The sequence below is a fragment of the Fusarium poae genome, chromosome 2 (assembly GCF_019609905.1).
Source record: "Fusarium poae strain DAOMC 252244 chromosome 2, whole genome shotgun sequence".
In the NCBI taxonomy this organism is placed as follows: Eukaryota; Fungi; Ascomycota; class Sordariomycetes; order Hypocreales; family Nectriaceae; genus Fusarium; species Fusarium poae.
This window is the reverse complement of record NC_058400.1, coordinates 1,096,209-1,112,431: the sequence shown is the minus strand read 5'-3', so window position 1 is coordinate 1,112,431 and position 16,223 is coordinate 1,096,209. Positions and strand designations below refer to the sequence as shown.

At 43.1% G+C, this 16,223-nt stretch overlaps 5 protein-coding genes across 5 annotated transcripts; 3 read left to right on the top strand and 2 right to left on the bottom strand.

Moving 5' to 3' along the window:
• Nucleotides 1-46: 46 nt before the first annotated feature.
• FPOAC1_004290 (uncharacterized protein) lies at nt 47-2,079 on the top strand (the record flags this gene model as incomplete). Its single annotated transcript, XM_044848842.1, has 10 exons — nt 47-274; nt 332-469; nt 519-526; nt 578-714; nt 770-816; nt 869-897; nt 951-984; nt 1,034-1,121; nt 1,171-2,002; nt 2,073-2,079. 10 exons carry the CDS (start codon nt 47-49, stop codon nt 2,077-2,079), a joined length of 1,548 nt encoding a protein of 515 aa, XP_044707552.1.
• A 2,604-nt stretch (nt 2,080-4,683) lies between these two features.
• Nucleotides 4,684-5,685, top strand: FPOAC1_004289 (uncharacterized protein; the record flags this gene model as incomplete). Its single annotated transcript, XM_044848841.1, has 1 exon — nt 4,684-5,685. The coding sequence occupies one exon, from the start codon at nt 4,684-4,686 to the stop codon at nt 5,683-5,685; it is 1,002 nt and encodes a 333-aa protein (XP_044707551.1).
• An 82-nt stretch (nt 5,686-5,767) lies between these two features.
• FPOAC1_004288 (uncharacterized protein) lies at nt 5,768-7,550 on the bottom strand (the record flags this gene model as incomplete). The annotated part of the gene is made up of 3 exons (XM_044848840.1): nt 5,768-6,928; nt 6,994-7,104; nt 7,161-7,550. The coding sequence occupies 3 exons, from the start codon at nt 7,548-7,550 to the stop codon at nt 5,768-5,770; spliced, it is 1,662 nt and encodes a 553-aa protein (XP_044707550.1).
• A 362-nt stretch (nt 7,551-7,912) lies between these two features.
• On the bottom strand, nt 7,913-10,624 carry FPOAC1_004287 (uncharacterized protein; the record flags this gene model as incomplete). The annotated part of the gene is made up of 6 exons (XM_044848839.1): nt 7,913-8,501; nt 8,556-8,689; nt 8,741-8,836; nt 8,897-9,343; nt 9,410-10,100; nt 10,161-10,624. The coding sequence occupies 6 exons, from the start codon at nt 10,622-10,624 to the stop codon at nt 7,913-7,915; spliced, it is 2,421 nt and encodes an 806-aa protein (XP_044707549.1).
• Nucleotides 10,625-10,808: 184 nt separating this feature from the next.
• On the top strand, nt 10,809-15,942 carry FPOAC1_004286 (uncharacterized protein; the record flags this gene model as incomplete). Its single annotated transcript, XM_044848838.1, has 11 exons — nt 10,809-10,816; nt 10,894-12,010; nt 12,277-12,356; nt 12,414-12,986; nt 13,038-13,361; nt 13,417-13,553; nt 13,609-13,693; nt 13,750-13,882; nt 13,933-14,928; nt 14,981-15,854; nt 15,935-15,942. The coding sequence occupies 11 exons, from the start codon at nt 10,809-10,811 to the stop codon at nt 15,940-15,942; spliced, it is 4,335 nt and encodes a 1,444-aa protein (XP_044707548.1).
• Nucleotides 15,943-16,223: the final 281 nt, after the last annotated feature.

Genomic DNA, 16,223 nt, shown 5'->3' with positions numbered 1-16,223 from the left:
TCCCAAGATACTGGCCTTAACATCTTGTGAAACTCGATTGGAAAATATGCTGTACTCGTACGCGCGACAAATCCTCCTCGGCGCATTTGCCCTACAAGGCGTTGATGCAGCGAGCTGGAAGGATTACCAACCTCAGAATCGTACACCGAGTTCATGTCCGGATTATGTCGATTACTCGCAAAAACCCCATGAACCTTTATCCTCAGGAAAGCTCAAGTTACCGTTTATGAGGCCGAGTGAACAATGCAGAACGTTCAAGAGCCCTGCTGTTGAGGTACAACTGTTCGCATGACATGACTTGAGGATGAGGAAATCATTGACCTTGCTGCAGAAAGTGATTAGCGACATGAAGAAACGTATCAAGAATCCAGACCTTGCGCGTCTGTTTGAGAATGCTTTCCCGTCGACGCTTGACACGACGGTCAAGTACTTCGATACCAAGGAGAACCTGGCCTTCATTGTTACTGGTGTAGGTTTTCATGTCTACATATTTGGGATATCAGCTAACAATTGCTCAGGACATCACGTATGCAAAGTGAATTCCGTAACTGTGAGGATATTAGCTAATAAATTTCAGCGCACAGTGGTTACGCGACACCGGCAACCAGTTTGCTCATCTGTACAAGCTACTACCTCAAGACGAGAACTTGAAGGAACTAGTCAAGGCTATCATCAACACTGAAGCGAGATATATCTCTGAGTATCCTTACTGTGGTATGTTGGTGATGTTTAACATCGGTCAATCATCGTAGCTGACTTACCATCACAGGCGCTTTTCAACCTCCTCCCGAGAGTGGATTGAGTCCTTCCGTCAACGTACGTTGAAACCTTATTTGAATCTGTCGAAGTTGATACTGACTGACTCTAGGATTATGCTGAGCTTGTTACTGTGAATCCGTATGTTCAACCCGAATAATCATTATACTCTGAGACTGACCGTGTGCAATCAGACCAGTGGACAACCAGACCGTCTTTGAGTGCAAAGTGAGTAAACAACGTCTTGCCAAAATTCCAAACGTTAACAAAAATGCAGTACGAGCTAGACTCTCTTGCCGGCTTCCTCAAAATCGCAAGATCATACTATAACAACACCAAGGACGCATCTTTCATCAATGACAACTGTAAGTGCCCGATCCTGTTACCAATGTCATGGCATGCTAAGAACCAAAGTCAAATCTGCCATGACCCAAATCCTTCGCGTCATAGACGAACAATCTCAGAGTACATGGGCCGACGACTGGTCATATGTCAGCTACTACAACTGGACCGGCAACGCAGGATCCCTCTCCCCACCAGTTCCCAACAGCGGCAACGGTGAACCAAAACTAGCCAACGGTCTCGTCGCCTGTAGTCATCGCCCATCAGACGATCTCAGTGTTTTCAACTACATCACCTCCGATAACGCCATGATGTCGGTCGAGCTCGATAACGTAGCTGATGTACTAGACAAAGTAGGAAGTCAGAAGAAACTCTCCACGACACTGCGTGGACATGCCAAAACGATTCGCCAGGCTGTATGGAACCATACTCTCACTTCTAACGGTATCTTTGCCTACGAGACAAATGGTTACGGTGGACAGTATATCATGGATGACGCAAACGTTCCCAGCCTTGTATCATTACCCTACCTCGGCTTTCTCGACCGTTCCGATAGAACTTACCAAAAGACAAAGTCCGTTCTATTCTCCCGCGCAAACCCGTATTATGCAGTCGGCGAGACATTCCGCGGCATCGGCGGCCCTCACGCAAACGCCACGAACCCTTGGCCTATGGCCCATGTATCAGCTATCTACGGTACTGATGACGACGATGAGATTACGGAGCGATTAAACATCATTCTCGAGAACACATCAGGACTTGGTTTGATTCATGAGAGTGTCAATATCTATAACTCGACTGTGTTTACGAGGCCTTGGTTCGCGTGGGCGAATAGTTATTTCGCTGAGATGGTGCTCGATTTGGCTGAGAGGAAACCTGGCTTGATCTTCAAGAATGACAAGCCGTATGTTATTGGGGAATAGTCATTTTCGATGTTTGTGTAAATTGACCTTTAGTTTGGGGACATTGGCCAGTGTCTGAGACTACTTCCATTCTCTCGGCATTTTGTCTGTAATCAACTTTACACACATGTCTCCAGGGTATCTTTTACAAAAGTATGTGACATCCCGGTTCAGTGCTAAGATAACGCCATTACGGAGTACCTCTCAGCTCCACCGTACCGCAAGCATTAGTCGGCTCTATCAACAGAATCATCTCAAGACGCATAGTCCCATTACGTTCCACAACGAAATCACTGGGTCAATAAATTGATATAGGTATCCCTCGAAGTTTAATATAAAATCGATAGATATAGATTTATTATGAAAAATAGGGCTCTTAGAGTAATCTTAATTTTATATAAATATAAAAGTAATATCTACTATATAACCTATTTATTTTTCCTTTAATATAAAGACTTAAAATACTTTTAAACTCTTTAAACTTAAATATAAAAGATTAAATATTTACTTATTAATTAATTTACTTAGATTTTAATTCTTATTATTAATTAACTTTAATTATAATAATAAAATAATAAATAAATAATTACTTAAATATAAAAGTATATAAAGAACTTATTATAATTACTATAAATATAAATCTACTTTTTTAAATAGTATTATCTATATAGCTATTAATATAATTAAAAAAAAAAACTATAATAATATTTATATAAAAATAAAAATTATAATAAATATTAATAAGTTTAAAATTACCTAGTTAATTAAAATAGTCTTTTTTAATTATTATTTAATTAGGCTAATTAAATAAATTAAAAAGGCTAAAGAAAATAAAGAATTAATTAATTAATTAATTAAAAAGGGAACAAAAGGCTTTTAAAACCCTTAAAAATACCCTTTATAGAGGTAATAACCTTCTATTAAATAAAGAGAAAGAATTTCTAAAGGCCTTAAGAGATAAGTTATATATAGTATAGCTTAAAAAGCTATTTTAAAAGGCTATAGTAGTAATTATAATACTATTATAACTAAAGATAAAAAAGGAAATTAGTATATAAGGTTAAGCTACTTTAAAAGGGTTAATTAAGTAATTTTATAAGTTAATTAAAGGAAGGTTTTATATTTATTATATTAAATTTTATTATATTAAAAGCTATAGTATTAATTATAAGCTTTTTTTTTTTCTTTAAAACCTTCTTTAGTCTTTTAATTTTATAAGATTCTTAATATAATAAATTTTAATTTAATAAACTTTTTAATAATATTATTTTTATTAAATACCTTATAAATTATTAATAATTTATTCTTTTTATTAAAGATTATTCTAAAGATTATTTTAAAGATTAAAAAATAACTTTATTTAAAGTATTTTACTTTTTAATATATTAATATTATTATTATACTTTATTTTATAAAAAGCCTTTAAGGCCTTTTTCTCTTTATATAATAAAGATTTAAACTTTAATTTATTAACTTAATAATTAATTATATAATTAAAGGCTTTATAATTAAAAAAAATAAAAATAATAATTTAATTATTATTTATATTAATAATATATTAACTTTAAATATTAAAAAGAAAATTATTTAAAAGATTATTAAAGGCTTTAAATTTTTTTAATTAATTTCTTTTTTTTAAAATAAAATTAATTATAAAGGCTAAGCTTTTATAAATAATTCTTTAATTTAATATATAGTTAAAATTAATAAAGACTTTAAAGTCTATTATTTTATATAATAATTATATAATTATATAGTTTTATTAATATTAATATTAATAAAGAAATATTTAATAATTAATCTTTAAAAGAATAAAAGCTTTTATAGTAATTATTATAATTTTAACTTTATAAATTATAATATATACCTTTAGATAAGACTTATATTAATATTTAAGTTTAAAAACTATATTTTTTATAAGTTAATTTTAAATATATACTTTAAAACTTATACCTTAAAAATTACCTAATAAAAGAAGGTTTTATAGGTTATATAAGGTTTTAGTTACTCTGTGTAAGCAATAAACAAGTAATCGCATACTGGGTTAATAAATACCGGAAAAGCATTGCTTATCGGTGTGATAAATGTCCAGTCGTTCGAATTTTTCGGTTGTTGGTTGTGTCTTTTACAACACAACCAACAGACACAGAACATCTTGGCATTATAGATCATTGGGTAGACGCAGGGATTTAAAATGAAGTCTCCCCACTGTTCGGAAATGCGGCGAAGAGTTTAGGCAGACGTTCCAGGGTTAGGTTCAGCCTCAACAAAATCCTTATTTTTTGAGCAGTCAGCGTCTTTTAAATAGCACAACTAGGCGCAGGATATCTTTTATGGATCCTTCAATCTTCGTTCTGGTGAAAACATTTCTATCAAAATGAGAATAAAATTCATTATTTATTACTACCTTGGCTGTGCCTGGGCTGTTGCCAAGATCCCGTCTGGCGTCTTGAAAGTTTTTTTCACTCATATGCTCCCACTCACAGGACTCACCATAATCCTCTCATTCATTCAAGGCCTCATCATTGGTCCATGGTATCATGCCACAACGATAGATGAAGTACGTTTTCTTGCGAGGAATATGGTCAATGTCCAGACAGGCGAATGGCTGAAAATGCCTGGAGATCGAAATCCTTTTTATTATCCCCGGGAACCATATCATATCCTACAGCTGCACAACCCCATGACGTGGACGAAAGATATAGGAATCTCTAGGCCAGATGGATGGCATACTAATAATGCTGGGGCGCATACTGGATTCTGGGATTTGTACCGCGCCCGAAGACGATACTCGGTTGACCCAAGTTGGCATCACTGGATCTATCTCTCCGAAAATCTGCAGCCCCTCAACGAAACTTGGAACCAGGACCCTTGGGATAGAGCGTTTCTAGATTTGCTGCAGTATAGAGACAAGAATGAGCCATTGGGTCGCTCCAACTTCAACTACATTACTTGCCCACACAGCTTTCTTTGTGCGACTTGGCGAATTTCAGGCCCAGCATTGATTCACTTTACCAACGAGCCCGTGAAAAGAAATCTGACCGAGAAACGATCTCGGAGGCGAATTCTTGATCCTGTTTCAGTTCGAGTTTTCGAGCTTCCTCTCAGCGAACCAGTTATCCCCGGCACCTTTCCTACTCATTTTGAGCAAATGCGATCCATCACAGCAAGTAACTCAACTTATTGGACGACAAGAATGAAGTATTCAAACTTTGATCAAGTTCTCGGTCAAGCAAAAAGGGTGCTTAAGAAATATGAGGATAAATATCCTTTAACATATGGTCTACTCGCCAAAGCAGAACACAAGTGGACCAGACTTATTGCTGCAGAAGAGACAAATCTTGTTTTCATTCCTCAAGTTATCTCGTTCCTCGCTGGAGCTATCCCCAGTCGTCATGGTGTCAGCCTGTGGGAGCAAGGGTGGGATTGGTGGAGGGAGAGACAGTATGAGAAGTCTACAAAGGGGAATGTTGAACAGCGTGACGCCGACAAAGCGGCATGGGATCCGGTGGCGTACCAGCTCCGGTATATTCTGGACAGCATGACGGATGAGGACAAAGAAAAGTTCGGAAAGACATACAGGGGAGGAATCTTGTTAGAGAGGTTACAAAAAGGCTTGGAGAAGAAAGACTGGGATGGTAGAGAGGATATCATAAAGGAGATTGAGGGTGCTCTTGGTGCTTAAGTAAATCATTTGCCAGACTCATGACCGAAAGAGCTAGCTAACTTAGTAAGAAACAAGGATGTCATTAAGAATTAAGTACATATCATGTTCTTACCTCCTCCATATATAAATCATACAATCCATCCCCGAGATGCCGACTCCTGTATATCCACAAACTCTTCCCTTTCGTGATATCTTTCGTCTCCTCATCCAACATATCCTCTTCAACCATGTTCCTCAAAACCTTGGCTTCAGATAGGGAATCGCCCTCTGGCACAACAACCCTTTCCGATACCTTGGTCGCTACAACAGCCACCAACAATTGTAGAAATGCTGTGACCCACAAGATGAGAGTAATGATTCCCCAATGTGAAACGTTGAGTTTCTGTCCTACCGTAGGAGCCTGGCCAACAAGCACAATATCCGTATTTGACTCAATGACAGCTGCTAGCACACCCGTTGCAAAGCGTGAGAGAAGGTATTCCATACTCTCGGCTGAGCCATTGAGCGGTGCGCCAAAGATTGACGCAATTGGGTAACTGTTTGATCGGGTATCATTCATACCGTCGCGACCTCCCAGGGCTATCGCCGATGTAGCTAAACGTGCCAGTCTTGGACCAACTTCATGCTCTGGTCGTTTTGCATTCTCGACGGTGCTCATTTGGACGTTGCAGTCGTAGAACCATGGATTTGTCGACGATGGCTCAAATACCCAAACAATACTGCAATCTTTGCCGCACTTATGAGATGCAGATGTCATGTAGAGCTTCTCACCAGGAATTTCCTTCTTAGGTAGGGTGATGTTTGCTTCTCGGCGTCCTTCTCCCACAATGATAGTTTGCTCAGTTCCATTACCACCCTGGTTTACCTTGTATGCCGTGCATTGTGTCGTGATGTTGACCCTCCTATCCGTGAACGCAGCAACCGGAGCTTTGACGGGATTATCCAAGGTCAGTGTGTTTGTCTCGCGGAAGATATAAGAGCAATTCCCATCACAAAATAGGAAATTGTTGTCCGCAAAGAACAAAGTTCCAGGCCAAGGAATATCGTAAAGTTTACCCTCGTTTAAAGCCAGGGATATAATTCCGTAGCTGTTGGCCGCATATTCCTCAGCTTCTGTCGAGCCGGATGCGTTGACGATACTTGATGTTGAGATGGTGGTCAAGTTGGCGACAGAGACGTTTCCGGGAACCAGGAGGGCTTGGTCCTCGGTTTTCTCGACAGAATAGCACAAGCCCAATGAGGCATAGCCGATTTGTGTTGCCTTGTCCCGTTAGTTAGATTCTGGGCCAGCTTCGGTTAGAGAAAGTGAAGTGAGACAGGACGTACTAGAAATAGCGCTACCCAGGTCGCGACACCAACGTGAATTGTCCATCGACTTGATTTAAAGGCCAAGACCAACACCTGACTCATGCTATGGACTTGTAAAATTGCTTTGACCTATATTTAGTTAGATAAGCGAACCATTCTTTTCCCACAAATTCTTCAAGGCTCACCTTTTGTCTGGACCTCGGTCGTTTACTCAAGATCCACCATCGTAAGTCCTGTACCGCATGTGTCAACTGGCTCATAGTTGAAAGACCCAGAGCAATTAAAAATCCCGTGATAAGCGCATTGAAGTATTTCTTCTGTATCTCTGACATGACATCGTGAAGAGCATATGCGATTAGGATGATGTAGACGACTATGATGAAGAAAATTGTGATGCACCATTTTCCAGTGAGGCCTAGCCATAGTTTGACCTTTGATCGACGACGGGCAGGAAGACCTTGGAACCGTCTTGTTGGTGGTGGTGATGGGCTGGGTGTGTTTGATGAATGGTTCTGGAATTGAAGGTGGATATCTTGTTGACCTTTTGACGAGACGGGGAGATATTGTCGTACCATCATGACTGAAGACGGATTAAAACCTGTCATTCAATTGAATGGCGAACTCAAGCATTATAAACACGAGCCTGGATCCGCTGCCATGACGGATGAATTGACAATATATCCACTACTCAGCCTCGTTTAGCTTTTAGGTTCTCGCCTAACTATACAACCAAGGCCTAGTGTCGTAAGCATCTCTATCAGCCTGGCAGATCTTTATTTCAATTGGCTGTCCCGTATTATAGAAAGCTCGGAAAAGGGGGTCCCGTCGTTCGTAAAACTGTTTCAGGGTAAATTGAGACGTGTTTTTAAATATTTTAGGCTTCTTGACAATCCATCTATTGAAGATTCTAAGTTATTCTATTGAGAGAGAAGATTGTCTACGGAATGACTGGTCTTTTCTTGATTGTGTTTTTACTCATGCCATCGTAATCATCGCCAGAGCCATGAGGGTTGTTTTGGTCCTGAACCACATTTATATAACTCACATTGATCCCTGCCGACGTAGTCTTGTATGGAATAACACCTGTGAATACGGGTTGACCGTTTTGATTGTGGGGACCGGGATTCAAAGAACTGTTCATCGATGTGCCATGAAGCCTCTGTTTCATCCCCTCATACAGGACACTGTCAAGTTCGTCTTCGAGCTTGTGATATAGAGGTCTCAAAAAGGGGTAAAAGGTGGTGTGGAGACTTGAAGAATTGCCCGTGTTCAGCAACTTGCAGCCTTTTGGAAAACACATGGAATAGGAGATTGTGTATGCGAGAAAGTCATGCGACTTTGCTAAGGTTTTCTCCTTATCTGACATTTGAGATATGGTACGGAAGTAATTGCCCGTCAAGGTGTTTCTCGCGTCGCGTACCACTTGTTCGTCACCGCAGTTGCGAGTGACTTTAAGTTTAGGGCAGCGAAAGGGTGAATCAAGGTCGGGGCTGTCGACGACAAGGGTTTGCCAAGCCTTTTCAAATCTTTCAAACGTATGAGCTATGATACGTATCATTATCGCGGTGATGGGTGCATACCTTGTCATCACAGAGTTTGTCTCGGAAGTTCCAAGGACCAGATTTCCAGGAATATCACTCGATCGATACAAGAGTTGACCTTTCTGCGAAAAGGTCGTGAGGCCTCCCCATGAGAAAGCGCAGAGATGAAGCCACTAACATGTATCAGTAATTAGAATCGTATTGTACCGCGAACCAGCACTTACTTCAGCCATAAAAAACCCGCTAGTCATTCTGTGGTCATAACCCAGCAACTGTTTCGCCTTATGCAGTGGCTGCCATCCAAGGGCCTTTTCAGCGGCCTGAAGTTGGAGTATATTAGTCAAATGTAGAACGAATGTTGGAAATCTGTACAGACTTACTTCATTGGCTGACATTCCCATTATCTTGGCCGGTGCATACTTTGCGATACGCTTGCCTCGTGCATCGGAGATTTTGACACTGCTGACCTCGATGCGCCAAGTAGACCCGAACTTGCCGTCATAAGTATTGCCTTCTTTGACATATATCATTTGATCGGTGGGCATGATTCCTATTTTGGTTTCCCAACCTCTCATTACACATATGACATCGGTTTGCGCCTTGGTGTATTTGGTTCCACCTTTACTGTCCGACTCCCCCATTGGTTGATACATGGCAGTAAGACGGGCACTTACTTGATTGGTGTCCAATGTAATGTCACGGTGTGCGTCTTTTCTCGTGAGATTTTGGTCTTCATGTCCCTCCAGGGTCTCGAGCCTTTTCATGTACGTATTGAAGTCGTCATATGCAATGTACGTGGTGAATAGGCCAAATGGATTCTCTCCCATCTGTGTTTAAAGTTAGCTGAGAGAAACAAGATAAATAGCAAGTTAGTGCCAGGACATGATAATTACCTCGACGTAGCGAGCATCGTCCGGCGTTGGACGCGTTTTTATGACTTCCAGCCTGGTAAGACCCTGAGACGTTTCATTGTTGATTTTGTCGACAAGGCTCTGAAAAAAGGTGTACACCTGGTCCGGTGGCCATTGCAACCGAAGGATAAGATTGTCCGGTTCTGGGACAACAAGTAAAGGGAAATTCAGATTGGCGGACGAGAATCGAGCACGATATCCAGCAGCAGATTCAGGGTCTGTAGCTGTGGCCGTCATCCATACGTCTTTGAACCCATCCTTTATCTTTTTCAGTTGTCCTAGTCTTGCCTCTGGAGTCTCCTTCCAAGTCCCGAGACGAAGCCACATTAACCAGCCCATTTGATGTCGTACTGGAACATAGATACGTCTGCCCTTCTTTTCTTTGATTTCCAATTCGATTTTCTCCTTTGTGGACACCCACTCCGCATCAATAGTAGCAATGTTTGTCTTACTCTTCTTTTCCTGCTGGGGTGGATCTTCCAGTGCCATCTGCGACATCGAATTTACCGGCATGACATTTGGCGGATTCTTGGATTCTTCTTTCGCTTGGCCGTGTAGAGGATCATTCTTTGGGTAATCCAACAACCTTGCAAAAGCCATTTCTTTGAGAGTTTCTACTTCTTTTTTCTCATTCTTCTCCGTTTCCGGGGTAACTTGGGGGTCGACGAGGCGGCTGCCAACTGGTTAGACAAAACTGAAATTAATTGATAATGTGCAATATAGGTGCATCTACCTCAAGGACAACCAGTCAACACAATCATTAGCCACATCATGAAATAGCTTCAGTGAAACGTTGAAATATGACTGTATAGCTGTGCCCGCAGAAGACCTGTCAGGATAGTCTGCCGTCGTAGCCCACTGGCCCATCTGTTTTAGATCGAACATCTTCAACATTTGGTCGCGCTGGATGGTCATGTAATACGGGTGCCGATTACTAGGAGCGTATGTAAGATCTCCCTTCTCAAATCCCTCATCGAATGTAATAGTTTTGGCATTTTGTCTTTGAAACCTTGAGATGACAGGACCTGGACCTTCATCGTTTTCTGTATCCTCGGTTCCAAATTCGTTCTTGAAAATCTCGGTCGTAGGGATCCTCGATGAACGGCGATTTGAAGAAACTTCCTTGTCTTTCTCAATTTCAATGCCGGTCACTTTGGATGGTCTTTTGTAGGTGCCCATTTCTTTCGATTCCTCCATCTTTGGGTTTGTTATAGCGTGAATTATCGCTACTCGTGACGATCATGGGTGAAAATGCTGAATTTGAAGGACGCCCTAAAAGAGAAGCATGTACAGACTACAGACGTAGGTTTACGGCTTGTGATTCCTTTATGTTGGGTCTGCCTATGTAATGGCCATTTTGAGTCCAGTAATTATTTTCGTGATGAAAGTGTAAGCCTGCATATTGTCGTATCAATATTCCCAATTAGTTGGACTGCATTCAATATTTGTCAATAGTCTCTTAATAGTCTCGTCAGCCCCTCAGCTGTGGTCTCGACCACAGTACTCCCACATGACGACCGCGCATTTGAACGCTGGGCCTTCCCACATCCAGAGAACACATTTCGCGGTAAGACGTCTTCAGCCATGTCGTTATCGAATGTTGTAGCGCCTCTTCAAGCCCCAGCCATTGTGACAGCGGACGGCTTCGACCCGGAGACTTTCGACCCTCTAGTCCCACGAGTAGTTCAGCAAGCCACAACACGATCGCCTATCCTACTACCCTGGCAGCCCCGCATTATGCCACTAGGCATGTTCTTTCGGTCAAACATAGCAGAAACCGCCCACAATCCCTTCGCGCCAGAGACTGCGTTCAGTCAAGAATCTTTGGAATCAACACGAATTATTTTCACGGCAAATGATGGCAGCTGCAGCTTTCGATCCTCCGAAGCCTTGAGCTCGTCATCTTCCATGGATCATTTGAGCGTTTCTTTGGGCGCCAGTATTGATATGACTTGCCTTGAAGCTAGCGTCTCAATGCACTACGATAAAGATGTCATGGAGAACAAGGACTCGAACAAAGCTTCAGTTAACACAAGCTATCGCGCAGGTTCCGTTGGATATGCGCGCTCTCCAGAGTTGTCAGAAGCAGCTTTCAGAATTTTGACTAGGCAGGGTATCGAGGGATTCAAGACTGCTTATGGTGACTACTACGTGGGCGGCTACCGCATTGGAGGAGACTCAGCTGTACTCTTCAGCACTGATCAAAGTTCCTATTCGGAAACGAAGAAGGAAACTGTGCAGATAAAGGTGGAATCATGGCTGGGTGACTACGAGGAAAGCTGGTCCACAAGCTCGACATATTCATCCAGCTCTGCCGCTGTTCGTGTCAGTGCATTTTCAACATTAGAGCAGCTGATTGTTGCGAAAACGGTGCAGACGGGCACTCCGGAGTTCCAGGCCGCTATTCAGCAGGGGAGGGCTATCCACAAGCGAGCGCAGGGGTTGGACGATGGCGTGGCCAAGGTTCTGAATGAGGTTGGCGTGCGGCACGGAAAGACTGTCTCACCTAGGCAGTGCACCCAGCTTTGTCAACGTGCAGTTGTTGTTGAGCTTCAGCTGGTGCCTATTGAGTGCCTTCGCCAGGTTCGTTTTTGGACTACGCTTTAGAACGCAGATATGTATCCGTAGCTGAACTCCATACCAATAAGCGCCCGTTGGATGGGGTCATGCCTAAGACAATATTGCCGTGATGGTCGCTAGCGCCTCGAAACTATTGATTTTATGTCTAAGCGATGTCTAAATTGGAAGCAACCCCAGCTGCAGTGAGATGAGGAAAAAGTCAACAAGAAAGCTCTCCATGGCCGAGGAAAATCTCCAAAAGACACAATAATCTCGGACAACAACTTCAGCAATATTCTCCACGCGAAAAGATCGCCATCATGTCACTATTACTGGCGCCATACAACAATGGCATGCGCCTAGGCCAAGGGTATGAACCTGTCAATTAACACAACCCATATGCCAGAAGACTGACCTTTGAACAAAGTTTTAATTCATACACGCAGCAAATCTGCATTGATGACGCTGTCGTAATCGACCCAGACCGCGTTGACAATTCTGTCACCAACGATGGCTTCACAATGCGTGAGCTTCGTCACGCCATCGGCGCTCGGGCTGCTGGTGGTGATTATGATGACGAAGAGGATTATGAAGAAGCGATAGACGCTCTTCTAGAACCAACTACTATACCGGGAATAACAGCAACAGGAACAGAGGTAACAGCAGACGCGACAGGCAAACCTGCCGATGTCACTCCAGCCGCTACAAAGGCGCTCGACACTATCGCAATTCAGTTGCGCGAAGACGCCAAAACAGTTGAGAAGCTCGTTTCAGACGTGGCCTCACTTGAGACTTTGATCGAAGAAGCTATTGACCCTGCTAGTGCCGAGACAAAGCGCAATATCCTTCTGCTTGAGAAGAAACGTATGCGTTTGGCGCGTATCAAGACCAATGGTACTGGTCTCAAAGGGAACAAGCTCCGGGGCACAGTCAAAGCGCTGTCACAACGAGGGCCGAGTCAGATCGTGACGTACAGCTCACGATTTGTGAACAAGATTAGGTAATTGATTTACCTTTCCACATAGTATTGACATATTTCTGACTTCTATAGCGAGATTACAGATGACATGAATATCTCGGGCTCGTTGTCTATCAAATACGGCTCAATCGGCGGTAAAGGCAAAGGTTCTTTCGTGGACTCTGACAAGTTCAAAGAGAGTGATCTCAACTTCTTCATCAGCGTCAAGGTCATCAACCAGAGCATCAACATCAAAGATGCCCTCGTTTTTCAAGGCCTTCCCTCAGTGGATCATACAAACTTCCGAAGCGTCTTTGGAGATTGCTACATCGCTGGATTCCTCGAAGGTGGCGAGTTTAATGCTCTTGTCAGTATGAAGGTAGTGAACAAAGCCAAAGCTATGAGCATCAAGGCTGAGTAAGTCTTTCCTGTCTCGAGTTCCCGACATACGACATTGACACATTGTCACTAGAGCAGAGGTGGCGTTAAGCGTTGGTGCAGTCGATCTCAAAGCAAAGGCCAAAGTCGACATCGACAAGTCCAATTTCTCTTCTCAGACAGAAACCACAATTCAGGTTGGATGGTCTGGTGGTGGCCACATCAAACCCAGTAAGTTCTTACTACTAATATGGTTTCTTTTTGAATGTCTTCTCACGTTTACTAGTGGACCAACCTTGGACAATCCAGTCACTGATGGAGACGGCTGCGAGGTTTCCTGACCTTGTGGCCAGTACACCTCAACGAACATAGTATGAAGATCCTTGTACTATCAAAAGAAAGCAACCCTTGTACTAATTCTGAATAGTGCCATTCTGACAAAGTACGAATCGCTTCGTAGCTTTATGGCTTTGAAGCCCCCAGCCCTTACACCAATGTATTACGAAAATGCTGCAATTTACACAAATGCTCTACTTGATGCGTACATGGACTACAAGAATGTAAGTAACAGAGACTGCGATTTATCGATCCATGCTAATCTTACTCAAAGATCTACCGCAACATCGGCACTCAGCTCTTTGATATTCAGGCGGGCACAAAAAGGATAGATCCATGGGTTGCCAAGGACAAGGAGTTGACGTTCACCAACAACACACAGATTGGCAAGAACGAGATTGAGCTTCCTTTCGAGGCCACAATCAAAGGCCTTGACCTTGCTCGTCGCGCATGTCGATTTCAGATGATCAAGATCGTCAACGAAGTTGATGGCGTGGAGAAGAACCCAGCTATTGCTGCTGACGAGAAACGGCCCGAGGCATACCAAAGTACAATCGTTTTCCGTGAACGTATGCCTGTCGTTGCTGAAAGGGAGAAGTTGCCTCATCTGAAAATCTTTGGTACTGAGGAAGCTCCCCCAAAGTTGATTGAGCCGAAAAAAGATGATGGTATGCAAGAGGCAGAGTTGGCCAAAGCCGACAGCTATAGGGAGACGCAACCCGATATAGGTGTTTCGATGAGGCTGGCTCCTCTAGTGGGCTCCGCTTTTGGAGCCATGTTCTGTAACCTGGACTTTGTCAAGGCCGACTTTAGTCTGAGAACAGTCACAGTCGAGGTTGAGCAAGGCGTTGTCGTTGCCATCAGTGTTCGATACGCAAATGGTCTCCAGGCAACCATGGGTACACCGGGAGGAAGCCACAAAGCCTCTCTCACACTCAGGCCATCTCAGGGACAAAAGATCATCGCTTGCTCGATCGAAACAGGTCGACGCAAAGACAGCTCTGACGCTACGACACGCATCACGGCACTTCGTTTGTATACCAACCGGGGTCCTGACCTAGAAGGTCACGCCAAGGATTGGGTTCAGTCAGAGACCGATGTTGGGACGAGAGATGGTATTGAGTTTAAGGATCTCAAACTTGTTCACTTTGATCCTCTTCTCGTGAACGCTCATGTTAAGGGCTTTTGGGGACATGCGAATACAAGTAACACTGGCATCAACCCCACGAGTGGTGTCTACCGATTGGCGCCAATCTGGGGCAACAAGGAGGTGAGTTAACAATGATGAACTCTGTTGCAATGACTAACTCTTGTCGTTTTAGGATACTTCCGAATCAGGTGATTCTTCAATGGAAGCTGACATGTCACTTGTTCGCACCCAACCAGAGCAGCATCTGATCAAATGTCGTGAGCGCCTCGGCTGGTCAGATGGAATCCCCGGACGCAGTGCAGTCCTCGAACAATCCTTCTACAAACCCTTACCTTTCATACCCACGGTCATCTACGGTTTTCGTCACATTGACGTCGCACATGCAGATTCCCCTCGTGTTGCTCTCACTCTTCCATCGGTCACAGAGTGGGGATTCTCTTTGGGTCTCAAATCCTTCCTCCACAGCACTTGGAACTTAGAAGCCAATGTCATGGTGCTCCCGAATGGAGTGTTCCCCTTCCAGCATGGTTTCGTAGATGCAAGTGATAACCCAGGTGGTCGCAGTGCAACAGAGAATGCTTCAATTCATGTTACTTTCGCCAAACCATTTACAAAAACACCCAAGGTAGCTGTGTGGTTCACCGAGATACATCAACCCAAGGGCCACCGGAGCCTCAAGACATATGTCGCTGAAGCTAGTCCTACAGGCATGCGGATCAACATTGAGACATGGGCTGGACGTGAGTTTGACAATGCTCGTGTAGCATACCTGGCCTATCCAGATGGAAACGATTACATCAAGGGAGGAGATTCGTTCTTTGTACCCAAAGAGGATTGGAGGGAGACTGATTGGCCTGGCCAACCGTTCAAGAAGGAGCCGAATGTTTTTACGGCCATCAACTATATTGACATTGGATTGAATCAGAACACGCTTAGCATCCTGGTCACGCATCAATCTGCCTCTAGTAAAAACCTGAGGTACTGTGGCTGGGGATCTGATGGAACGGCACTTACGATGATAGGCATGTGTTGGATTGGTATCTCTTGTTAGTGGTTGGGTAGTTGTGGGGGGGATCTTCGATGACAGAATGAGGCCGTGGCTGATCTTAGATCCAGTTCAGGACAGCAATGTAGTTAATAATTTGATGTGATTACCAAGTCTCCACATACACGAGCGATATCAAGAAATGCACGGAATCTTGAGATCGGGATTGGACGGCGAGAAACATCGGGCCGCCCCTAGGGCTTACTGCAGGGAGACTAAAGGAAGTAATAGTAAGCTCGGGGACATGGGACACAGTCCGTGTCTTGGACTACGTATCTCAATGCCGTGTCTCGGAGCTTACAACATATCTCCTACCCTTGCATTCCATCTATGTGCCGTGTCTTTTCTCAAGCCAGTACAGCCAATACCA